This window comes from Colius striatus, chromosome 14 (assembly GCF_028858725.1).
Source record: "Colius striatus isolate bColStr4 chromosome 14, bColStr4.1.hap1, whole genome shotgun sequence".
NCBI classification, from domain to species: Eukaryota; Metazoa; Chordata; class Aves; order Coliiformes; family Coliidae; genus Colius; species Colius striatus.
This window is the reverse complement of record NC_084772.1, coordinates 2,847,139-2,865,583: the sequence shown is the minus strand read 5'-3', so window position 1 is coordinate 2,865,583 and position 18,445 is coordinate 2,847,139. Positions and strand designations below refer to the sequence as shown.

The 18,445-nt window shown below is 64.3% G+C and overlaps 3 protein-coding genes across 3 annotated transcripts in view; 1 reads left to right on the top strand and 2 right to left on the bottom strand.

Annotated features, from left to right (window-relative positions):
• RIPOR1 (RHO family interacting cell polarization regulator 1) overlaps positions 1-9,478 on the bottom strand; it is a 41,396-nt gene extending 31,918 nt beyond the window's left edge. The window contains exons 1-3 of the mRNA XM_062007744.1: positions 9,376-9,478; positions 5,755-5,963; positions 5,544-5,649 (exon numbers count right to left, since the gene is read on the bottom strand). The gene's annotated coding sequence lies outside the window, so the exon portion shown is untranslated. The remainder of the gene's footprint in view (positions 1-5,543; positions 5,650-5,754; positions 5,964-9,375) is intronic.
• LOC133626776 (basic proline-rich protein-like) lies at positions 6,275-9,316 on the top strand. The gene is made up of 3 exons (XM_062007840.1): positions 6,275-6,611; positions 6,926-7,308; positions 7,412-9,316. Exons 1-3 carry the CDS (start codon positions 6,275-6,277, stop codon positions 9,314-9,316), a joined length of 2,625 nt encoding a protein of 874 aa, XP_061863824.1.
• A 1,642-nt stretch (positions 9,479-11,120) lies between the features above and the next one.
• LOC104561471 (C-signal) lies at positions 11,121-17,781 on the bottom strand. The gene is made up of 6 exons (XM_062007759.1): positions 17,621-17,781; positions 15,175-15,226; positions 13,243-13,433; positions 12,449-12,607; positions 12,051-12,161; positions 11,121-11,383 (listed from the first exon to the last, which is right to left on the bottom strand). Exons 1-6 carry the CDS (start codon positions 17,765-17,767, stop codon positions 11,270-11,272), a joined length of 774 nt encoding a protein of 257 aa, XP_061863743.1. The 5' UTR covers positions 17,768-17,781; the 3' UTR covers positions 11,121-11,269.
• Between the last annotated feature and the right edge of the window lie 664 nt (positions 17,782-18,445).

Sequence of the window (18,445 nt, the reverse complement as noted above, 5' to 3'; positions counted from 1 at the left end):
ATCCCCAGGAGCAGCTGGGGTGCCTGGGCTCAGCAGAGCTCACTGCCAGCCTGCTGGGCATCCACATCCAGCACCAGGCTCCTCACCCCTGTGGCTCAGAGCTTTTGGGGAACACAGCCTGGGAGAAAGCTGGATGGGCAAAGTGAGCTGCTGCTCCAGCTGACTCACTGGGGGCTGGGCTGGGCTGGAACTGGCTGGCAGCGGGCAAAGGCTGTGCCAGCTGGTCCTCTGAGCACTGCTGGAAGCTCTTCCCCAGTGTGTGAGGGGCCAACTCGCAGCAGCAGCAGTCTGGGGCACAGCTCTGACGTGGCACAGCCCTCTCCATAGGGCAGAGCTGCCTGAGCTGGCACTTTGCTGGGAGAAGGGAGGTGAGCATCTCCCCAGAGTGGCCACAAGCCACCATGGGTGCCAGTCATCTCACCCAGCCCTTCTGGCTGGCAAGCAGGGCTTTGCAGCAAAGCCAGAACATCCAGCCTGCAGCTGCATAGGCAACATGGGCTAGTGCAGACTCTCTGGCCACCAGCCAGCTGCCTCCTGTCCCCACTCCCTTCTCCACCCTGAAGATGGCAGCAAACAGCTCCAGCCCCTGCCTGGGCTCAGCCTGGGGGGCTGAACGTCGCAGCCGGCCCTGCCTCTGTACAGCAGCAACCACCTCTCACACACCCCAGAGGAATCACTGCAAAAGTATTCATGATTCACACGGTTCCTGCCGTCCCTGGGGGCCTGAGCAGGAAAGCTGAGCTCATGGAGAAGCCCAGTGACCAGCCCAGCTGGGCACCAGCAGCCAGGGATGGGGAGAGCTCAGCCCGTGGCAGTGGCTGCTGCAGGAACACTCACCCCACAGCTGCCCCAGGCCAGATGCAAGAGGGATGAGGGGGGATGCAAGAAGAGGCATTTAGGAGCACGAGGTGCTTTGGCTGGGGTAAATATCCTGATTTGGGAGGGTTGTTTGCAACTGTATGTAAATATGCTCCCCCCCCACCAGCAGTGCAGGGGACCCCAGGCATGCCCTGATCCTGCACACTGGTGGCATTGGGGTGCTCAGCCCTTCATGAGCTGCATCACTGCACCCAGAAGCAGAGAGTGGGTCTGTGGGGCAGCCAGTGGGCACCCACATTGGCCTCCCAGAAAGCTCTCCCTGCATCCAGCAGCAGCCTTCAGCAAATGCTCCCTCCCCTCCAAAGAAAACAACAAAGGCAAGGCAGTGCTGGGGAGTGAGGAAGTGAAAGGGGCTGTGGCAGCCAGGCAGGGAGAGGAAGTGGCTGCAGTCATCTCTCTCCTCTGGCCTCCAGCTCTCACAGCCTGGGTCTCACAGCAAAGCACAAACAAGCCCAGAGGGAAAGCACGTGCTGGAGAGTGGCTCACACAGCTGGGAGGCTTTGGAGTGATCCCTGCTCCTGGGATGGGAACAGCCTTGCAGGGAGCCCCTGTGCTCCCCAGCTGGCACTTCCATGCTCACCCCATCCCTGCAGAAGGGAAGATGCAGGGTGATCTCCCTCCTGACACCACAGGCTGCACTTTGCTCCCGAAGCCACAACCATGAGATGGCATCTAAGGGAGCTTTGCCCTCATCCTGCACCTCTTCTGCCTGTCCTGGTCCCTGCTGGCAAGGGTGTCACTGAAGAGAGAGGTGGCAGCCAAAAGGGCAGACCAGGGGTAAAACTGCCTGCTGAAAGCCCTCAGTGAGACAGGAGTAGCAGAGGGGGGACACAATCCTGCCATGGTGATGCTCCCCTGAGCCTCAGGATGGGGTGGGAGAGGATCAACTGAGGCCAAGCCCCTCCTTGTTGATGCCACCAGCCCAGGACTGAGGCTCCAGCCCATCTTTCCTGCCTGTCACACAGCCTGGGCCAGCTCTGTTTACATGTGCAAGTCTCACATTCTCCTGCAAGGATGAGTCAGGCTTCCCCAGACACCCTGCCAGGGCAGCAGTGCCGGGCCCCAGCGCCAGGGCTCCAGCAGGCATTGGGCACGGAGCAGGCGGCTGCCAGCCCAGGGAAGGGCTGCACAGGGCCCTCCCAGCCCTCTGCTCTCCAGCCCACCCAGAGCTCTCAGCAGAAGGCTGCTGGGGCTGGAGCTTGCTGCCAGGAAGCTCAGCCTGGCTCAGCTCCACCGGCTGCCTTCCTTCCCCTCCACCCCACAGGCACGTCACGGCTCAGCACAGGGGACACCGAGCCCCCAGCCAGCCCCCAGCCCCGTCCAGAGGGGTGGCTGGGGCACTGCTGAGGAACCTCCAGCTCTGCAAAGTCTTGGGGTGTCTCCTGGGGTGCTGAGTCCCCTGGGATTTGGGAGCAGACAGGGCAGAAGGGGCTGGAAGAAGCCTTCCCTCACCCCGCTGGGCTCTCAGGGCAGTGCCAGCTTCATGCCAGCACCCTGCCTGAGCACAGCAGCTTCCCCAGGGGGAATCAGTGTCTGTGCCCTCAGGAGGGTCCCTGGCTGAGCCATGGTGAGGGCAGAATTCCCAACCCTCTCCAGGGGACAGCAGACACCCCAGGGTACCCCAATTCCTGCCCCTCTCCAGGGGACAGCAGACACCCCAGGGTACCCCAATTCCTGCCCCTCTCCATGGGACAGCAGACACCCCAGGGTACCCCAATTCCTGCCCCTCTCCATGGGACAGCACACACCCCAGGGTACCCCAATTCCTGCTCCTCTCCATGGGACAGCAGACACCCCAGGGTACCCCAATTCCTGCCCCTCTCCATGGGACAGCAGACACCCCAGGGTACCCCAATTCCTGCCCCTCTCCAGGGGACAGCAGACACCCCAGGGTACCCCAACTCCATCCAGCTCCCCCTGCCCTTCCATTGCTCCCAGCCTTTGCTTTCTCCCCCTTCCTCCCCACATATCCCAGAGTCAGAAGAACTCTCTCTTTCCAGAAAGAGGCCTTTTCCCTTTGCTTCCAACTTTCCCAGGGTGGGAAAAGAGCCTCCAGGCTCCTTTTCAGATCCCCCCACATCTGCTTGCCCCTTGCTGTGCCCAGGGCGGGCTCCACACCAGCACAATAACAAGAAGTGTGCTGGAGCCGTGGGGAAGGAGCGATGTTCCCAGCTGGTATGCAGCCCTGACACCACTGGCTCTGCTTTAAAGGGTAACTTTATCCTGTAATAACAAACAAGAGGAGCCAAGTTCTTCCCCAGAGTCACTTCCCTGGCTCTGAGGAGAGGGACAGTGGGGAGAGAGCTCATCAAAATGAGCTCAGGTCCTTGTTCTTGCCATCACTGGGACCAAAGGGGGAAGGATGCTGCAGGGCAGCAGGGCTGGGCATGTCCCTGGCAAAGGCTGGCACACTGGACAGGGTGGGATGGGTATCTGCTGTCTCCAGGGTCAGTCTTGGAGCCCCTGTGCCACTCACTACATTGGCACAGACGTGTTTGGGTGCTGATGTGCTGGAGGTGACCCTTCTGGCAGCCTAGTGCTGCAGGAAGGCTGCCCCAGCCTGTGCCATGTCCCAGCCCACCCACCATCCTCACAGCCCCCAGCCTGTGCCATGCCCTGGGCAGCTCCCAGCTCATCCACCATCCTCACAGCTCCCAGCCTGTGCCATGTCCTGGGCAGCTCCCAGCTCATCCACCATCCTCACAGCTCCCAGCCTGTGCCATGCCCTGGGCAGCTCAAGCCCATCCCTGCAGCCCCCAGCCTGTGCCATGCCCTGGGCAGCTCCCAGCCCACCCACCATCCCTGCAGCCCCCAGCCTGTGCCATGCCCTGGGCAGCTCCCAGCCCACCCACCATCCCTGCAGCCCCCAGCCTGTGCCATGCCCTGGGCAGCTCCCAGCCCACCCACCATCCCTGCAGCCCCCAGCCTGTGCCATGCCCTGGGCAGCTCAAGCCCATCCCTGCAGCCCCCAGCCTGTGCCATGCCCTGGGCAGCCTGAGCTCACCCACCATCCCTGCAGCCCCCAGTCTGTGCCATGCCCTGGGCAGCTCCCAGCTCACCCACCATCCCTGCAGCCCCCAGCCTGTGCCATGCCCTGGGCAGCTCAAGCCCATCCCTGCAGCCCCCAGCCTGTGCCATGCCCTGGGCAGTCTGAGCTCACCCATCATCCCTGCATCCCCCAGCCTGTGCCATGCCCTGGGCAGTCTGAGCTCACCCACCATCCCTGCAGCCCCCAGCCTGTGCCATGCCCTGGGCAGCTCAAACCCATCCCTGCAGCCCCCAGCCTGTGCCATGCCCTGGGCAGCCTGAGCTCACCCACCATCCCTGCAGCCCCCAGTCTGTGCCATGTCCTGGGTAGCTCCCAGCTCACCCACCATCCCTGCAGCCCCCAGCCTGTGCCATGCCCTGGGCAGCTCCCAGCTCACCCACCATCCCTGCAGCCCCCAGCCTGTGCCATGCCCTGGGCAGCTCAAGCCCATCCCTGCAGCCCCCAGCCTGTGCCATGCCCTGGGCAGTCTGAGCTCACCCATCATCCCTGCATCCCCCAGCCTGTGCCATGCCCTGGGCAGTCTGAGCTCACCCACCATCCCTGCAGCCCCCAGCCTGTGCCATGCCCTGGGCAGCTCAAACCCATCCCTGCAGCCCCCAGCCTGTGCCATGCCCTGGGCAGTCTGAGCTCACCCATCATCCCTGCATCCCCCAGCCTGTGCCATGCCCTGGGCAGTCTGAGCTCACCCACCATCCCTGCAGCCCCCAGCCTGTGCCATGCCCTGGGCAGCTCAAACCCATCCCTGCAGCCCCCAGCCTGTGCCATGCCCTGGGCAGCCTGAGCTCACCCACCATCCCTGCAGCCCCCAGCCTGTGCCATGTCCTGGGTAGCCTGAGCTCACCCACCATCCCTGCAGCCCCCAGCCTGTGCCATGCCCTGGGCAGCTCAAGCCCATCCCTGCAGCCCCCAGCCTGTGCCATGTCCTGGGCAGCCTGAGCTCACCCACCATCCCTGCAGCCCCCAGCCTGTGCCATGCCCTGGGCAGCTCAAGCCCATCCCTGCAGCCCCCAGCCTGTGCCATGCCCTGGGCAGCTCAAGCCCATCCCTGCAGCCCCCAGCCTGTGCCATGTCCTGGGCAGCTCCCAGCCCACCCACCATCCCCACAGTCCCCCCACACCCTGGCAGCACCATCCGGGCACAGCAGCTCCTGGGCAAGGTGCCAGTGCCTCGGCCCCCTGCCAACTGCCTCTGCAGCCTCCCAGGAACTTGTTCTGTGAGAGCTGGAAATTCAGGCCCAGCCAGTGCCAGGGCCAGGCAGGGAGAGGCTGACCTGCACCAAAGCCCTGGCACGACCCCTGGCAGCAGGGCTGGCTCCCATGGCTAGGGGCCCACTGTGGTGGGGGCAGAGGCATGGGCACAAGCCCAGCTGTGGAAGGCTGAGCCCCTCACTGCCACCCACATGTGCTCACCCCTGTGCTGAGGGCACAGCACAGCTCCCAAACCCTTTCCTTTGGAAGATCCAGGGCTGTAGGGCACGAAACAGGATGCTCCCAGTTTATGATGGGATGGGGGCACTGAGGGCATGTGATGGGCACATCAACATCTGTGGTGTATTTGCAGGAGCTGTGCAGCATCCCTGCAGCACCCTGGCAGCCTCAGCATCTGAGTGACCTACCTCTGCTCCTGCATGGGCACTGGTGCTCAGTGAAGGTGTCCCACAGGGGCCATCACCAGGAGGACACAGCCCCAGCCTGTGCTGACAGGACACTGAGGTCCAACCCCTGCCAGACAAGAAGAGGGGGACAATTTGGCAGAGTTCAGTTGTGGGAGAGGATGATGACCTGGAGCAGGCTGCTGAGCTGTTTGTCTCATCTTTTTGCACTTACCCAGGGAGCAGCAGAAGCACCTCCACACACCCCAGGGTTCAACTCAACCCCAGCCCATCAAATGATGCTGCTGTAGTGCTGCAATTCTCTTCCTCCAAACCATAAATTAGGCATTTGGGTTACATTGGTGCAAAGCTGGGAAAGCTGCCACCTGCATGGTGCCTCTTCAGTAGGGCAGGGAAGGGCTTCCAGAGGAAGGATCCCACCAGCTAAAAGGAGGAGAGAGAGAGAGAGCAAAGGGAATCATCAACACCTGAAGCCTTCAGGAGCTTCTCTCCACGTGGAGATGGCAGTGCCAGCGTTCTTCCTTTGCAAGAGTGGCTGTGGGAGACAGGATGGCTCCGGGGTGACCTGCTGAGGGAGGTGCTGCTGGTCTCCAGGGAGGGAAAGCCTGAGGCAAGCTCATCTTCTCAGTGCAGCTGGGGAGCAGCAGGCCAGGCAGCAACACGTTAAAAGCTTCAAGGTGGGACTTGCTGAGCTGCTTCCTACCCCCTCGCAATGACAGAGCAGAGGGAGAGGGATGCCCGGTGCTGTGCAGAGCCAGATAGGGCTGGAGCAAGCCCGGCCGCAGCCCCGCTGCGTTATCTGCCGGTGCCACCGGCTTCCCGGGCAGCCCCTGTGCGGCGGCGCCGGGCTGCGCTTCCCCAGAGCCTCCTGTCCCGTGCACCCGGGCTGCCTGCCGCCGTGCCCCAGCATCCTCCCAGCCCCGCATCCCCAACGCTCCCAGCCCCGCATCCCCAACGCTCCCAGCGCCGGCATCCTCCCCGCCCCGCATCCCCAACGCTCCCAGCCCCGCATCCCCAACGCTCCCAGCGCCAGCCCGCCCCAGCCCCGCATCCCCAACGCTCCCAGCGCCGGCCCGCCCCAGCCCCGCATCCCCAACGCTCCCAGCCCCGCATCCCCAACGCTCCCAGCGCCGGCCCGCCCCCGCCCCGCATCCCCAACGCTCCCAGCGCCAGCCCGCACCCGCCCCGCATCTCCAACGCTCCCCGCCCCGCATCCCCAACGCTCCCAGCGCCGGCCCGCCCCAGCCCTGCATCCCCAACGCTCCCAGCGCCAGCCCGCCCCCGCCCCGCATCCCCAACGCTCCCAGCGCCGGCCCGCCCCAGCCCTGCATCCCCAACGCTCCCAGCGCCAGCCCGCCCCTGCCCCGCATCCCCAACGCTCCCAGCGCCGGCATCCTCCCAGCCCCGCATCCCCAACGCTCCCAGCGCCGGCCCGCCCCTGCCCCGCATCCCCAACGCTCCCAGCGCCGGCATCCTCCCAGCCCCGCATCCCCAACGCTCCCAGCGCCGGCCCGCCCCAGCCCCGCATCCCCAACGCTCCCAGCCCCGCATCCCCAACCCTCCCAGCGCCGGCCCGCCCCAGCCCCGCATCCCCAATGCTCCCAGCGCCGGCCCTCCCCAGCCCCGCATCCCCAACGCTCCCAGCGCCGGCCCTCCCCAGCCCCGCATCCCCAACGCTCCCAGCGCCAGCATCCTCCCAGCCCCGCATCCCCAAAGCTCCCAGCCCCGCATCCCCAACGCTCCCAGCCCCGCATCCCCAACGCTCCCAGTGCCAGCATCCTCCCAGCCCCGCATCCCCAACGCTCCCAGCCCCGCATCCCCAACGCTCCCAGCGCCAGCCCGCCCCAGCCCCGCATCCCCAACGCTCCCAGCCCCGCATCCCCAACGCTCCCAGCGCCGGCCCGCCCCAGCCCCGCATCCCCAACGCTCCCAGCCCCGCATCCCCAACGCTCCCAGCGCCGGCCCGCCCCTGCCCCGCATCCCCAACGCTCCCAGCCCCGCATCCCCAACGCTCCCAGCGCCGGCCCGCCCCAGCCCCGCATCCCCAACGCTCCCAGCGCCGGCCCGCCCCTGCCCCGCATCCCCAACGCTCCCAGCCCCGCATCCCCAACGCTCCCAGCGCCGGCCCGCCCCAGCCCCGCATCCCCAACGCATCCAGCGCCGGCCCGCCCCAGCCCCGCATCCCCAACGCTCCCAGCGCCGGCCCGCCCCAGCCCCGCATCCCCAACGCTCCCAGCGCCGGCCCGCCCCAGCCCCGCATCCCCAACGCTCCCAGCGCCGGCCCTCCCCAGCCCCGCATCCCCAACGCTCCCAGCGCCAGCATCCTCCCAGCCCCGCATCCCCAAAGCTCCCAGCCCCGCATCCCCAACGCTCCCAGCCCCGCATCCCCAACGCTCCCAGTGCCAGCATCCTCCCAGCCCCGCATCCCCAACGCTCCCAGCGCCAGCCCGCCCCAGCCCCGCATCCCCAACGCTCCCAGCCCCGCATCCCCAACGCTCCCAGCCCCGCATCCCCAACGCTCCCAGTGCCAGCATCCTCCCAGCCCCGCATCCCCAACGCTCCCAGCGCCAGCCCGCCCCCGCCCCGCATCCCCAACGCTCCCAGCCCCGCATCCCCAACGCTCCCAGCGCCAGCCCGCCCCAGCCCCGCATCCCCAACGCTCCCAGCCCCGCATCCCCAACGCTCCCAGCGCCGGCCCGCCCCTGCCCCGCATCCCCAACGCTCCCAGCCCCGCATCCCCAACGCTCCCAGCGCCGGCCCGCCCCTGCCCCGCATCCCCAACGCTCCCAGCCCCGCATCCCCAACGCTCCCAGCGCCGGCCCGCCCCAGCCCCGCATCCCCAACGCTCCCAGCCCCGCATCCCCAACGCTCCCAGCGCCGGCCCGCCCCTGCCCCGCATCCCCAACGCTCCCAGCCCCGCATCCCCAACGCTCCCAGCGCCGGCCCGCCCCTGCCCCGCATCCCCAACGCTCCCAGCCCCGCATCCCCAACGCTCCCAGCGCCGGCCCGCCCCTGCCCCGCATCCCCAACGCTCCCAGCCCCGCATCCCCAACGCTCCCAGCGCCAGCCCGCCCCAGCCCCGCATCCCCAACGCTCCCAGTGCCAGCATCCTCCCAGCCCCGCATCCCCAACGCTCCCAGCGCCAGCATCCTCCCAGCCCCGCATCCCCAACGCTCCCAGCCCCGCATCCCCAACGCTCCCAGCCCCGCATCCCCAACGCTCCCAGTGCCAGCATCCTCCCAGCCCCGCATCCCCAACGCTCCCAGCGCCAGCATCCTCCCAGCCCCGCATCCCCAACGCTCCCAGCGCCAGCCCGCCCCCGCCCCGCATCCCCAACGCTCCCAGCCCCGCATCCCCAACGCTCCCAGCGCCAGCCCGCCCCAGCCCCGCATCCCCAACGCTCCCAGCCCCGTATCCCCAACGCTCCCAGCGCCGGCCCGCCCCTGCCCCGCATCCCCAACGCTCCCAGCCCCGCATCCCCAACGCTCCCAGCGCCGGCCCGCCCCTGCCCCGCATCCCCAACGCTCCCAGCCCCGCATCCCCAACGCTCCCAGCGCCGGCCCGCCCCAGCCCCGCATCCCCAACGCTCCCAGCGCCGGCCCGCCCCTGCCCCGCATCCCCAACGCTCCCAGCCCCGCATCCCCAACGCTCCCAGCGCCGGCCCGCCCCTGCCCCGCATCCCCAACGCTCCCAGCCCCGCATCCCCAACGCTCCCAGCGCCAGCCCGCCCCCGCCCCGCTGCCGCCGGCTCCGGGAGCGCCACCCTGGGGCTCTGAGCCGCTGCACAGAGCCGTCCCCGCATCCCCCCTCCCAGTGCCATGGGCAGTGCCCGCACCTTGGCAGGACGGAGAGCTGATGTCCAGGGGATGCGCAGGTCGTGGCTGAGCTCCCCGCAGCTCCGGCTGCCTCCTGCTCCTTCCCCGGCTGTCCCGGCCACACTGCCGGCTGTCCCGCCGCTTCCTCCTGCTTGGGACCTGCCTCCTGCTCCACCTCCGCAGCTGCCTTGCAGGAGCAGCCCTTTTCCCTTCCCAGTCTCCTCTTTGGACCCTCTCCCCGCGGATCTTTCCCGGGGGCTCTGCCTGCTGCCCTTTGTCTCACCTGGGCACGGCAGGTTGCCTCTCAAAACCGATCCCGACGAGCCCTGCCAGGACTCCCCACGTCCTCCCAGCTCCCATCCTGACCCACAGACCTGTCTGACCCCAGCTCCAGGTGTCAGTGGTTATAGGTTTGAAAGAAGGCAGCTGGGCTTTTCCCACTACTGCAATCAAGAGCCTGGAGAGCTGCTGGGCTCCCCAGAGCAGAGATGTTTGCTCTCACACGCTACTCCAGCTCCACAGAGGCTGGTAGAGGCAGTCTGAGCTCTTCTGGGTGACAATCTCCCACCTGTGGCCCCTTGCAAGTTCCCCAGGCATGTTGCTGTGCCCTCTGCAGCTCCCTGAGACATTGCCCACATGTCCCTGCTGCTGGGGCTGGTGGCAACACAGCAGCCAACTGTCCCCCAGCTGCTGTGTGTAGAGAGGAGATGGCCCACAGACAGATCCTGCACCTCCTTCCTTCTGTCCCAGCTCACTGGAGCTGGCAAGGAGCTGCTGGATGGCACTTCCAGGGTCCCCTGGGGCTGCAGCCCAGGGATAGAACAGGGGGCAGGGGGGACTCTGAGGTCTGACACTGCCCAGAGCCAGGAGATAAACCTGACACAAAGGACAAAGCCAACAAAAAGGAGGCAGGAAACATCAGGCAGGGGAGGAAACGGGGAGATAACGAGCTGCAGAAGCACAAACAACCAGAACTTGTGCAGAGGAAAAGCCACACAGTTTGGCAAAGGCTTTGAGCAGTGGGACCTGCCCATCTCATGGACCCACGTGTCCCAGCTCCTGCCACTGCTCCAGACAGGACCTGCCCACCCATGAAAGTGCCTGCAGTGTAAGACATCCCCCCCTCCACCCGAGGATGCTCCCAGCACCCCTGAGCTTCACATGGGGTGATCTTGCCTCTCCTCCTGTCTCTGCTTGTGCTGCTTGGCACTCTCAAGAAGGGGATACAAGGAGCCAGGGCTCTGAGCTCACAAGTTCCCTCCTGAGGAATCCCAGCAGCACTCTAACATCCTTTTCCTTGGGGATGTTGCACCTCTTGGTAAAACTCATCCAGTCCAGGGCTGCCTGACCCATCCTACTAAGGTGCTCAGCTTCTCCATCTCACACATATGCCATTCCCCCTTGGGACCAGATTGCCCCTCACCTAGGGGCACTGTGCCCAGCTGGGGAAGAGCTGGCTGCCTGGCATTGGAGGACTGGAACTGTGGTGCTGGGACCTCCCATTCCAGCCCCAAAGCTGCTCCCAAAGACCCCACATCTGGCAAAAAGCCCCCCCCCCCTCCCCAAGAAATGCTGTAACAGACACCATGCTTTGGGTGGATGCACAGCAGAGACCAGGCACACTTGGGCACATCCAGTGGGCAGGGAGAAGACTTTTGGTGACATGGCCCCAGGGACTTCCCTGCAGCTCACAGCTACAACCCCACACTACTTTTTGCAAGGTTCAGCTCCAGGCCAGAGACAGTCTCAGCAGGGCCATTGCAGCTGGGAGAAGCCACAGATACCATCTGACTTTATTTATTAGCAACATCACAGGCTGCCCTTCACATCCACTGAGCTCCCAAGTAGATCCCTTGCAGATCCCAGAGGGCTGAGCATCCCCTGGCACAGGGGGATCCCTCACAGGGAGAGCAGTCACCAAGGAATTGTTTTACCTTCCCAGTTGAGCAAAGTCCCGCTGTGTTTCTCGGACAGGATGGGCAGCACAGAGAGCAGCCCCCGCACACTCGTGTCCACTGGCAGGTCAGCCTGCAATGGGCAAGGGTGAGGAGGGGGACTGAGACCCTCCTGGCACCCCCAGCTCTCACCAGCTCCTGCTCAGCTCAGGCACATTAGCAGGGAGGCTCCTTCCACCCAGCAGAGAGCCGTGGGAGGTGGGATGGGTCTGTTACATGAGAGGATGGTTGGTTATCTGCTGATGGCTTGGGCTGGGAAGCCAGCTACAGGTTTAACCCAATGGGATACACAAAGAGATCCTTGATGCAAGTGGGATGCTGCATGCAGCCTTCTCAAAACTCCAAGGTTGCAGGGACCACTGCCAGCCCAAAAACAGGGACCCTGCACAATGAAGATCTTCTTCTTCAAGGAAGGGGCCATAGGATAGGATGGTGAAGCCTCTCTCCTCTCTGATCTATCAGATTCAGCTTCTTTTCCCTGCTCTGGGACACCCAAAGCCCTTTCCCTGCTGAACAGGCCTCCTCCTGCTCACCCTGGACATGTGCTGATGCTGTTTCCCAGGCAGCACCCACACATTCTGTAGTGGCCCAGCACAGATGTGGGCAACTTGCAGCCCAAGAGGCAGCTCCTTCTCACATGGACCTCTCCCAGGAGCCCTCTCAGCCACCTGAGGCACCTCCTGTGCAAGTTGGGGTCTCATCTATGGGTTCTCTCCTTGACTTGCTCATCCAGAACCCACCTCCTGGCTGCCCATGTCTGTTTTCACCCAGCCAGGGTGAAGAGCCACGCAGAGGATTCCGGCTTCCCCGTAGGTCAGAGCCTGGCACTTGGTGAGCATGTTGAGGGCAGCCTGGGGAGGGGGAAAGAAGCATCAGCCTTGGGCACCAGAAAGCCCCACACACCAGGCTGCCCTCCCATCCCTGCCTCATGGTGGCAAGGGACAGAAAGCAATGCCAGGTCTTCAAGGGACAGCGTTGTGTCTGCTCCAGGTGGGCAGCAGCTGCTCCAAGAGCTGGGGCAGTGACCAGCATGGAGCAGTCCCTCCATCTCATGCTGTCAGGTTCTTCCCCCAGACCAAGCCTGGAAAAGGGCAGCTCTGACTCCCCCCAGGCTTGGGCAGGAGCCCAGCCTCCATACCTTGCTGCAGCGGTAGGAGATGACAGGCTTGAAGAAGGAGTCAGGAGTTTTCTCAATGGAGCCCAGGATAGAGGAGATGTTGATGATGGCTGCCCTGCTGCAGCTCAGGCCCTTCTCAGGGCTCTCCTGGGCAGCCTTCTTCAGCAGGGGCAGGAAGGCCTGGGGAGAAGCAACCTCCTGGGGTGCCTGTGCCTTGAGCCAGCCTCACTGCTGGCACCTGCAAGCAGTCTGCCTGGCACGAGCAGCAGCAGGAATCCAGGAGTACCCAGGTGCTTTCCTGCAGGGAACCTGCCTGCTTCCAGTTAGCCCAGCACAAAGCAAGGGAGGGTTACAGAGGGTTTGGGCTGGGATCATGGCCCTGGCACTGCTCCCTTCCTGCTGCAGCCCTAAGAGACCTGGCAAAGCCCCCCAAGGTCTCCATCACAACCACAGACAGCCAGGGCTACCTTCAGGCTGGGCTAAATGCCTTCTGCACAGTGAGCACCATCCCCAGAGCTCCATCCATACAGAACCATAGAATGATGGGGGCTGGCAGAGCCCTGCAGAGCTGCTGCAGCCCCAGCCCCTGCTCCAGCAGCTTCCCCTGGCTCAGAGGGCACAGGAATGTGTCGAGATGGGGTTGGAAACCTGAGAAGGAGCCTCCACACCCTCCCTGGGCAGCCTGGGCCAGGGCTCCCTCACCTCAGCACCAAAGGAGCTTCTCCTTGTGTTTAAGTGGAGCTGTTTGTGTTTCAGCTTGTGCCCATTACCCTCTGTCCTGTCTCTGGCCCTCACAGAGACTACTGGTCCCATACCTGGGCCACCAGCATTGGCCCCACTGCATTGGTCATGTAGGTTTGGACCATGTCCTCAGCACCCACGGTGTGCAGCGAGGCTGTGGGGCTGTAGATCCCGGCGTTGTTGATCAGCAGGTTCAGGCCGGTGCCCTTCAGCTTCTCCCCCACCAGCTGCACCGCTGCCCGGACAGCCGAGGGCTTCTCGACGTCTGCAGAGGAACAGAGGGGCGCTGGAGAGCCGTGGGAATCCGGAGAGCAGGGGGAGGGGATGGATGATGCTGAGGGAGGGGATGATGCAGGGGGAGGGGATGGATGATGCTGAGGGAGGGGATGATGCAGGGGGAGGGGATGATGCAGGGGGAGGGGATGATGCAGGGGGAGGGGATGGATGATGCTGAGGGAGGGGATGATGCTGAGGGAGGGGATGGATGATGCTGAGGGAGGGGATGATGCAGGGGGAGGGGATGATGCAGGGGGAGGGGATGGATGATGCTGAGGGAGGGGATGGATGATGCTGGGGGAGGGGATGATGCTGAGGGAGGGGATGATGCTGAGGGAGGGGATGGATGATGCAGGGGGAGGGGACGATGCAGGGGGAGGGGATGATGCAGGGGGAGGGGATGATGCAGGGGGAGGGGATGGTGATGCTCTGCGTGTCCTTCCCTCCACGGGCAGCAGATGGTGCTGTGCCTCCAGCACCGAGCACTCGACCGCCTCTTCTCACCCCGAAGCTGCCTCTTACCAGCAGCCCGGGACCCGGGCAGCCCAGGACCCGGGCAGCCCACCCGGCAAAGCCACTCCGGGACGGTCCCACGGGGCAAAGCTGCCCCGACGCCCACCCTGAGGCACCGGCAGCCGCGGTGTCCCGGCAGCGGCCGCCAGGGCAGCCCGGCTCAGACCCAACGGGGCTGTGCTGGGAGGATGGCTCTGCAGGTCACAGCATCACAGGCTCTCAAGGGTTGCAAGAGACCTCACCCAGTGCAACCCCCCTGCCAGAGCAGCACCACCTAGAGCAGGGCACACAGGAACTCATCCAGCTGGGCTGGAATGTCTCCAGAGAAGGAGCCTCCACAGCCCATCTGGGCAGCCCCTGCCAGGGCTCCCTCACCTCAGCAGGGAACAAATTCTGCCTTGTGTTGCTTTGTAACCTCTTCTGTTCCAGCTTGCCCCCATTGCCCCTTGTCCTGTCATTGACCATCCCTGAGCACAGCCTGGCTCCAGCCTCCTGACACACACCTTTGATGGATTGGTAACCATGAATGAGCTCATCCCTCAGGCTCCTCTTCTCCAAGCTGCAGAGCCCCAGCTCCCTCAGCCTTTCATCACAAGGCAGATGCTCCACTGCATCATCTCTGTGGCCCTGCACTGAACTCTCTCCAGCAGCTCCCTGTCCTTCTGCAACTGAGGGGCTCAGAACTGGACACACTATTCCAGATGTGGTCTCACAGGGCAGAGCAGAGGGGCAGCAGAACCTGTCTGACCTACTGCTCACAGCCCTTCTAACCCACCCCAGGATATCATTGGCCCTCTTGCCCACAAGGGCACATTGCTGGCTCATCTCATCCTGCTGCCCACCAGCAGCCCCAGCTCCCTTTCCCCTGTGCTGCTCTCTAACAGCTCTGGGCTGATGACAGAGTATTCCCACGGGAGCTGCCTCCCTGCTCTTGCCTGGCACTTAGCATCAAGGCAGCTCAGCTGCAGGACAGAGCAAGGATGTGGCTACTCAGCTGGGGGAGATGGAGGCCACTCAGGATGGGTCTCAGGAACCTCCTGGTCTTGTGGCCACAAGGCAAGGAGGCTTCAGCTGGGCTTTTGTCAGCAGGATTGGCTGCAGCTCCAGAGAACTACATTGCTGTGTAGAGCCTGAAGGCAGGGAGGTAGGGAAGGAGAAAGAGGGCAAGTGTGGCCAGCAGCCACAAATTTACCAGCTCAGAGGCAGAATGCACTTACCCAGCTTCACAAGCACCAGGTTTGAGTGTTTAGATGCCAGATCTCTCAGCTCCTACAAAGAGAGACATGGAAACCATCAGAGCAAGGCAGAGGCAATGCCAAAGCATCATCCTGGGTCCACCCCCAGGGAAACATCTTCCATGTTCTACTGAGCACTTGCAAATGTCCAGGCTGGGGACCTGCCCAGGTTCTCAGCTTCTTCCAGGCTCCACCAAGCAATGTGCATGTGCTCAGAGTGTGACACAGCCACAGCTACAAGAGACTACAGCCACCATCCAACCCAGGCACAGCCACAGCAAACAGGGAGAGCAAAGTGCTAAGGACCAGCTGACATAGGAAATGACACAAACTGGCTGGTGCTGCAGCCAGAAGAGTGTCCCAGGGGCTGCTGGAAGTGAGATGGAGGAGGTGTGGCTGTGTGTGCCAGCATCAGACCTGACATGGTAGGGAAGTCACATCTGGGTGCAGATAGTCCAGTCCCAGGACCTACTCTGCTCTGGATGGTGTCTCACCCACTCCAGTGGTGCTTTGCACATTTACACATCAATAGGTCACCAGACACAGAGGATTCAGAAGCCCTTTCCAAAGGGGAACAGGGCAACAATAAGAGACCCAAGGAAGCTCTGACCCCAACGGTCTGGGCACCAGCAGGAACTGGGCACCCCTGGGCTGGCAGCAGGATGGATTCTCACTGCACTGGAACCACTCCTGAGCCAGAGTAACAGTGTGGTGGTTTTGCCTGGGCCAGGTAGCTGGGGGAGCTACAGAGGTGGCTTCTTTAAACAAAGAGCTGCCAAAAGCTTCCCCTGTAGCTCACAGGGCTAATGCCAGTCAATTCTAAGATAGACCCACAGCTGACCCAGGCCTGGCCAATTAGTGATGGAGGTCACACCTCTGAACAACTTATGGGAGAAGGAGAAGTTGCTGGGCAGCTGCTGAACTGCAGCAGCAACAGGGAGAGAGACTGTGAGAATATCTCTGCACACAGCAGGGTCAGTGAAGGAGAGGGAGGAGGGTGCTTAGGCCCTAAAAGAAAGACTCCTCTGTGCCCTGTGGTGCAGCCCATGCTGAGGCAGCTGTGCCCCTGCAGCCCATGGAGACCCCAGGGAGCAGAGACCCACTCACAGCCCATGGAGGAGCCCGGGCCAGAGCGGGTGGGTGCCTGAAGGAGGCTGTGACTGCGTGGGAAGCTCATCCTGGAGCAAGTGGGGAGAGAGGAGCCCAGGCCAGAGCAGGTTTGCTGTCAGGACTTGTGACCCTGTGAGGCTGGAGCAGTCTGTCCCTGAAGGACTGTTCTCCTGTGGGTGACCCACGCTGGGGCAGGCTGTGAGGAGCTGCCCCATGGCAGGGCCCAGGCTGGAGCAGTTGGTGGGGAGCTGCAGCCCATGGGAAGGAGCCAGGCTGGAGCAGTTCCTGAGGGACTGTCTCCCATGGGAGGGACCCCACAGGGCAGCAGTGGGAAGTGTGAGGAGGCCTCCCCCTGAGATGCAGCAGCAGCAAAGTCCATCTGTAACAAACTGACCCCAACCCCCATCCCCTGTGCTGCTGGGGGGGAAGGGAGGAGAGTCCTGGGCAGAGGAGGGGTGGGAGGAGGTGTTTTAAGATTCAGTTTTAGTTCTCATCTCCCTGTTCCTACAAGTTCATTAATAAATCAAACCTTTTTCTCCCCAAGTTGAGTCTGTTCTGCCTGTGACACCAATTGCTGAGCAATCTCTCTGTCCTTAGCCCAACTCACAAACTGCTCGTTACATTTCTCTCTCCTGACCAGTTTGGGAGAGGGAGTGATGTTATGACTTGGTGGGCACCTGGCTAACCCACCACCCACTGGCAGTGAGCACAAGACAGAGCAGCTCAAGCACTGCCCTTCTATCTGTGACTTCCCAAGGCGTGATCCCTGCACACATCCAAGCAGGGAGAAGGTGCAAGAAGCAAATCAGCTGGAGCCAGGACCTATCCCAGATGAAACTTCTCCCCATTGGTATTTCAGGGGCTCACAGTGAGTGAAGGAAAACCAAAGCCAGACCTAAGGGAAGCTGGGAGCACGGTGGTGCTCTGCTCCTGTAGTAACACATTGCAATGAGGTGGGAAGCAGGGGAAGGGTGAGCCCACAGCCCCAGGGGCAACCAGGTCACAGCTTTGCATCACAGAATCGAGCTCAGCCGCTCACAACCCCAGAGGCCAGCCCTGCTCAGAGCCGCCTCGGTGCCAGCTGGCACCGTCCCTGCCGTGCAAGGCTGGGCACGGGACGGACCTCTGGCCCCGCTTCATCTGGGTCCCAGGGCTTGGCCCGAAGCTCAGCGGGACTTCAGAGGCCGTTCCCTCCAGGCAGGGTCCGGTGCAAACGCAACATCCCCGCTGACCGCGACGCCTTTGCCGCGTCCGTGAAGCTCACCGGGTGTCTCCTCACCCCTCCGCGCCCGCCCCGCGTCCCGAGCCCCGCACCGACCTGTGCCCGCGGCCCCTCGGGCTCCCGGCACGTCGCGAAGATCCAGGCGGGGGGCCGCGGTGCCCCCAAGAGCTGCTTCGCCAGCTCCAGCCCGATGCCGCGGTTGGAGCCGGTCAGCAGCACCGTCCGGCCCCGAGCCGCCGCCATCGCTGCTCCGGGGGGCGGGCCCGGCCCGGTGCCGCCCCCTGCACTGCCCGGGGACCGCCCGGGGACCGCCCGGGGACCGCCCGGCACCGGCGCGGCTCTGCCGTCATCTCCCGTCTCCAGCGCGTTCAGCACAAACACGGCGACCGCAGCCCCGGGGGAAAGAGCGGCGGCTCCCGGGGTGATGCTCGGGGGAAGGGGCGACAGCACCCGGGGTGATGCTCGGGGGAAGGGGCACAGCGGCACCGGGGTGATGCTCGGGGGAAGGGGCACAGCGGCACCGGGGTGATGCTCGGGGGAAGGGGCACAGCGGCACCCGGGGCGATGCTCGGGGGAAGGGGCACAGCGGCACCCGGGGCGATGCTCGGGGGAAGGGGCACAGCGGCACCCGGGGTGATGCTCGGGGGAAGGGGCGGCGGCACCCGGGGCGATGCTCGGGGGAAGGGGCACAGCGGCACCGGGGTGATGCTCGGGGGAAGGGGCGGCGGCACCCGGGGCGATGCTCGGGGGAAGGGGCACAGCGGCACCGGGGTGATGCTCGGGGGAAGGGGCACAGCGGCACCCGGGGCGATGCTCGGGGGAAGGGGCGGCGGCACCCGGGGTGATGCTCGGGGGAAGGGGCACAGCGGCACCCGGGGTGATGCTCGGGGGAAGGGGCGGCGGCACCCGGGGCGATGCTCG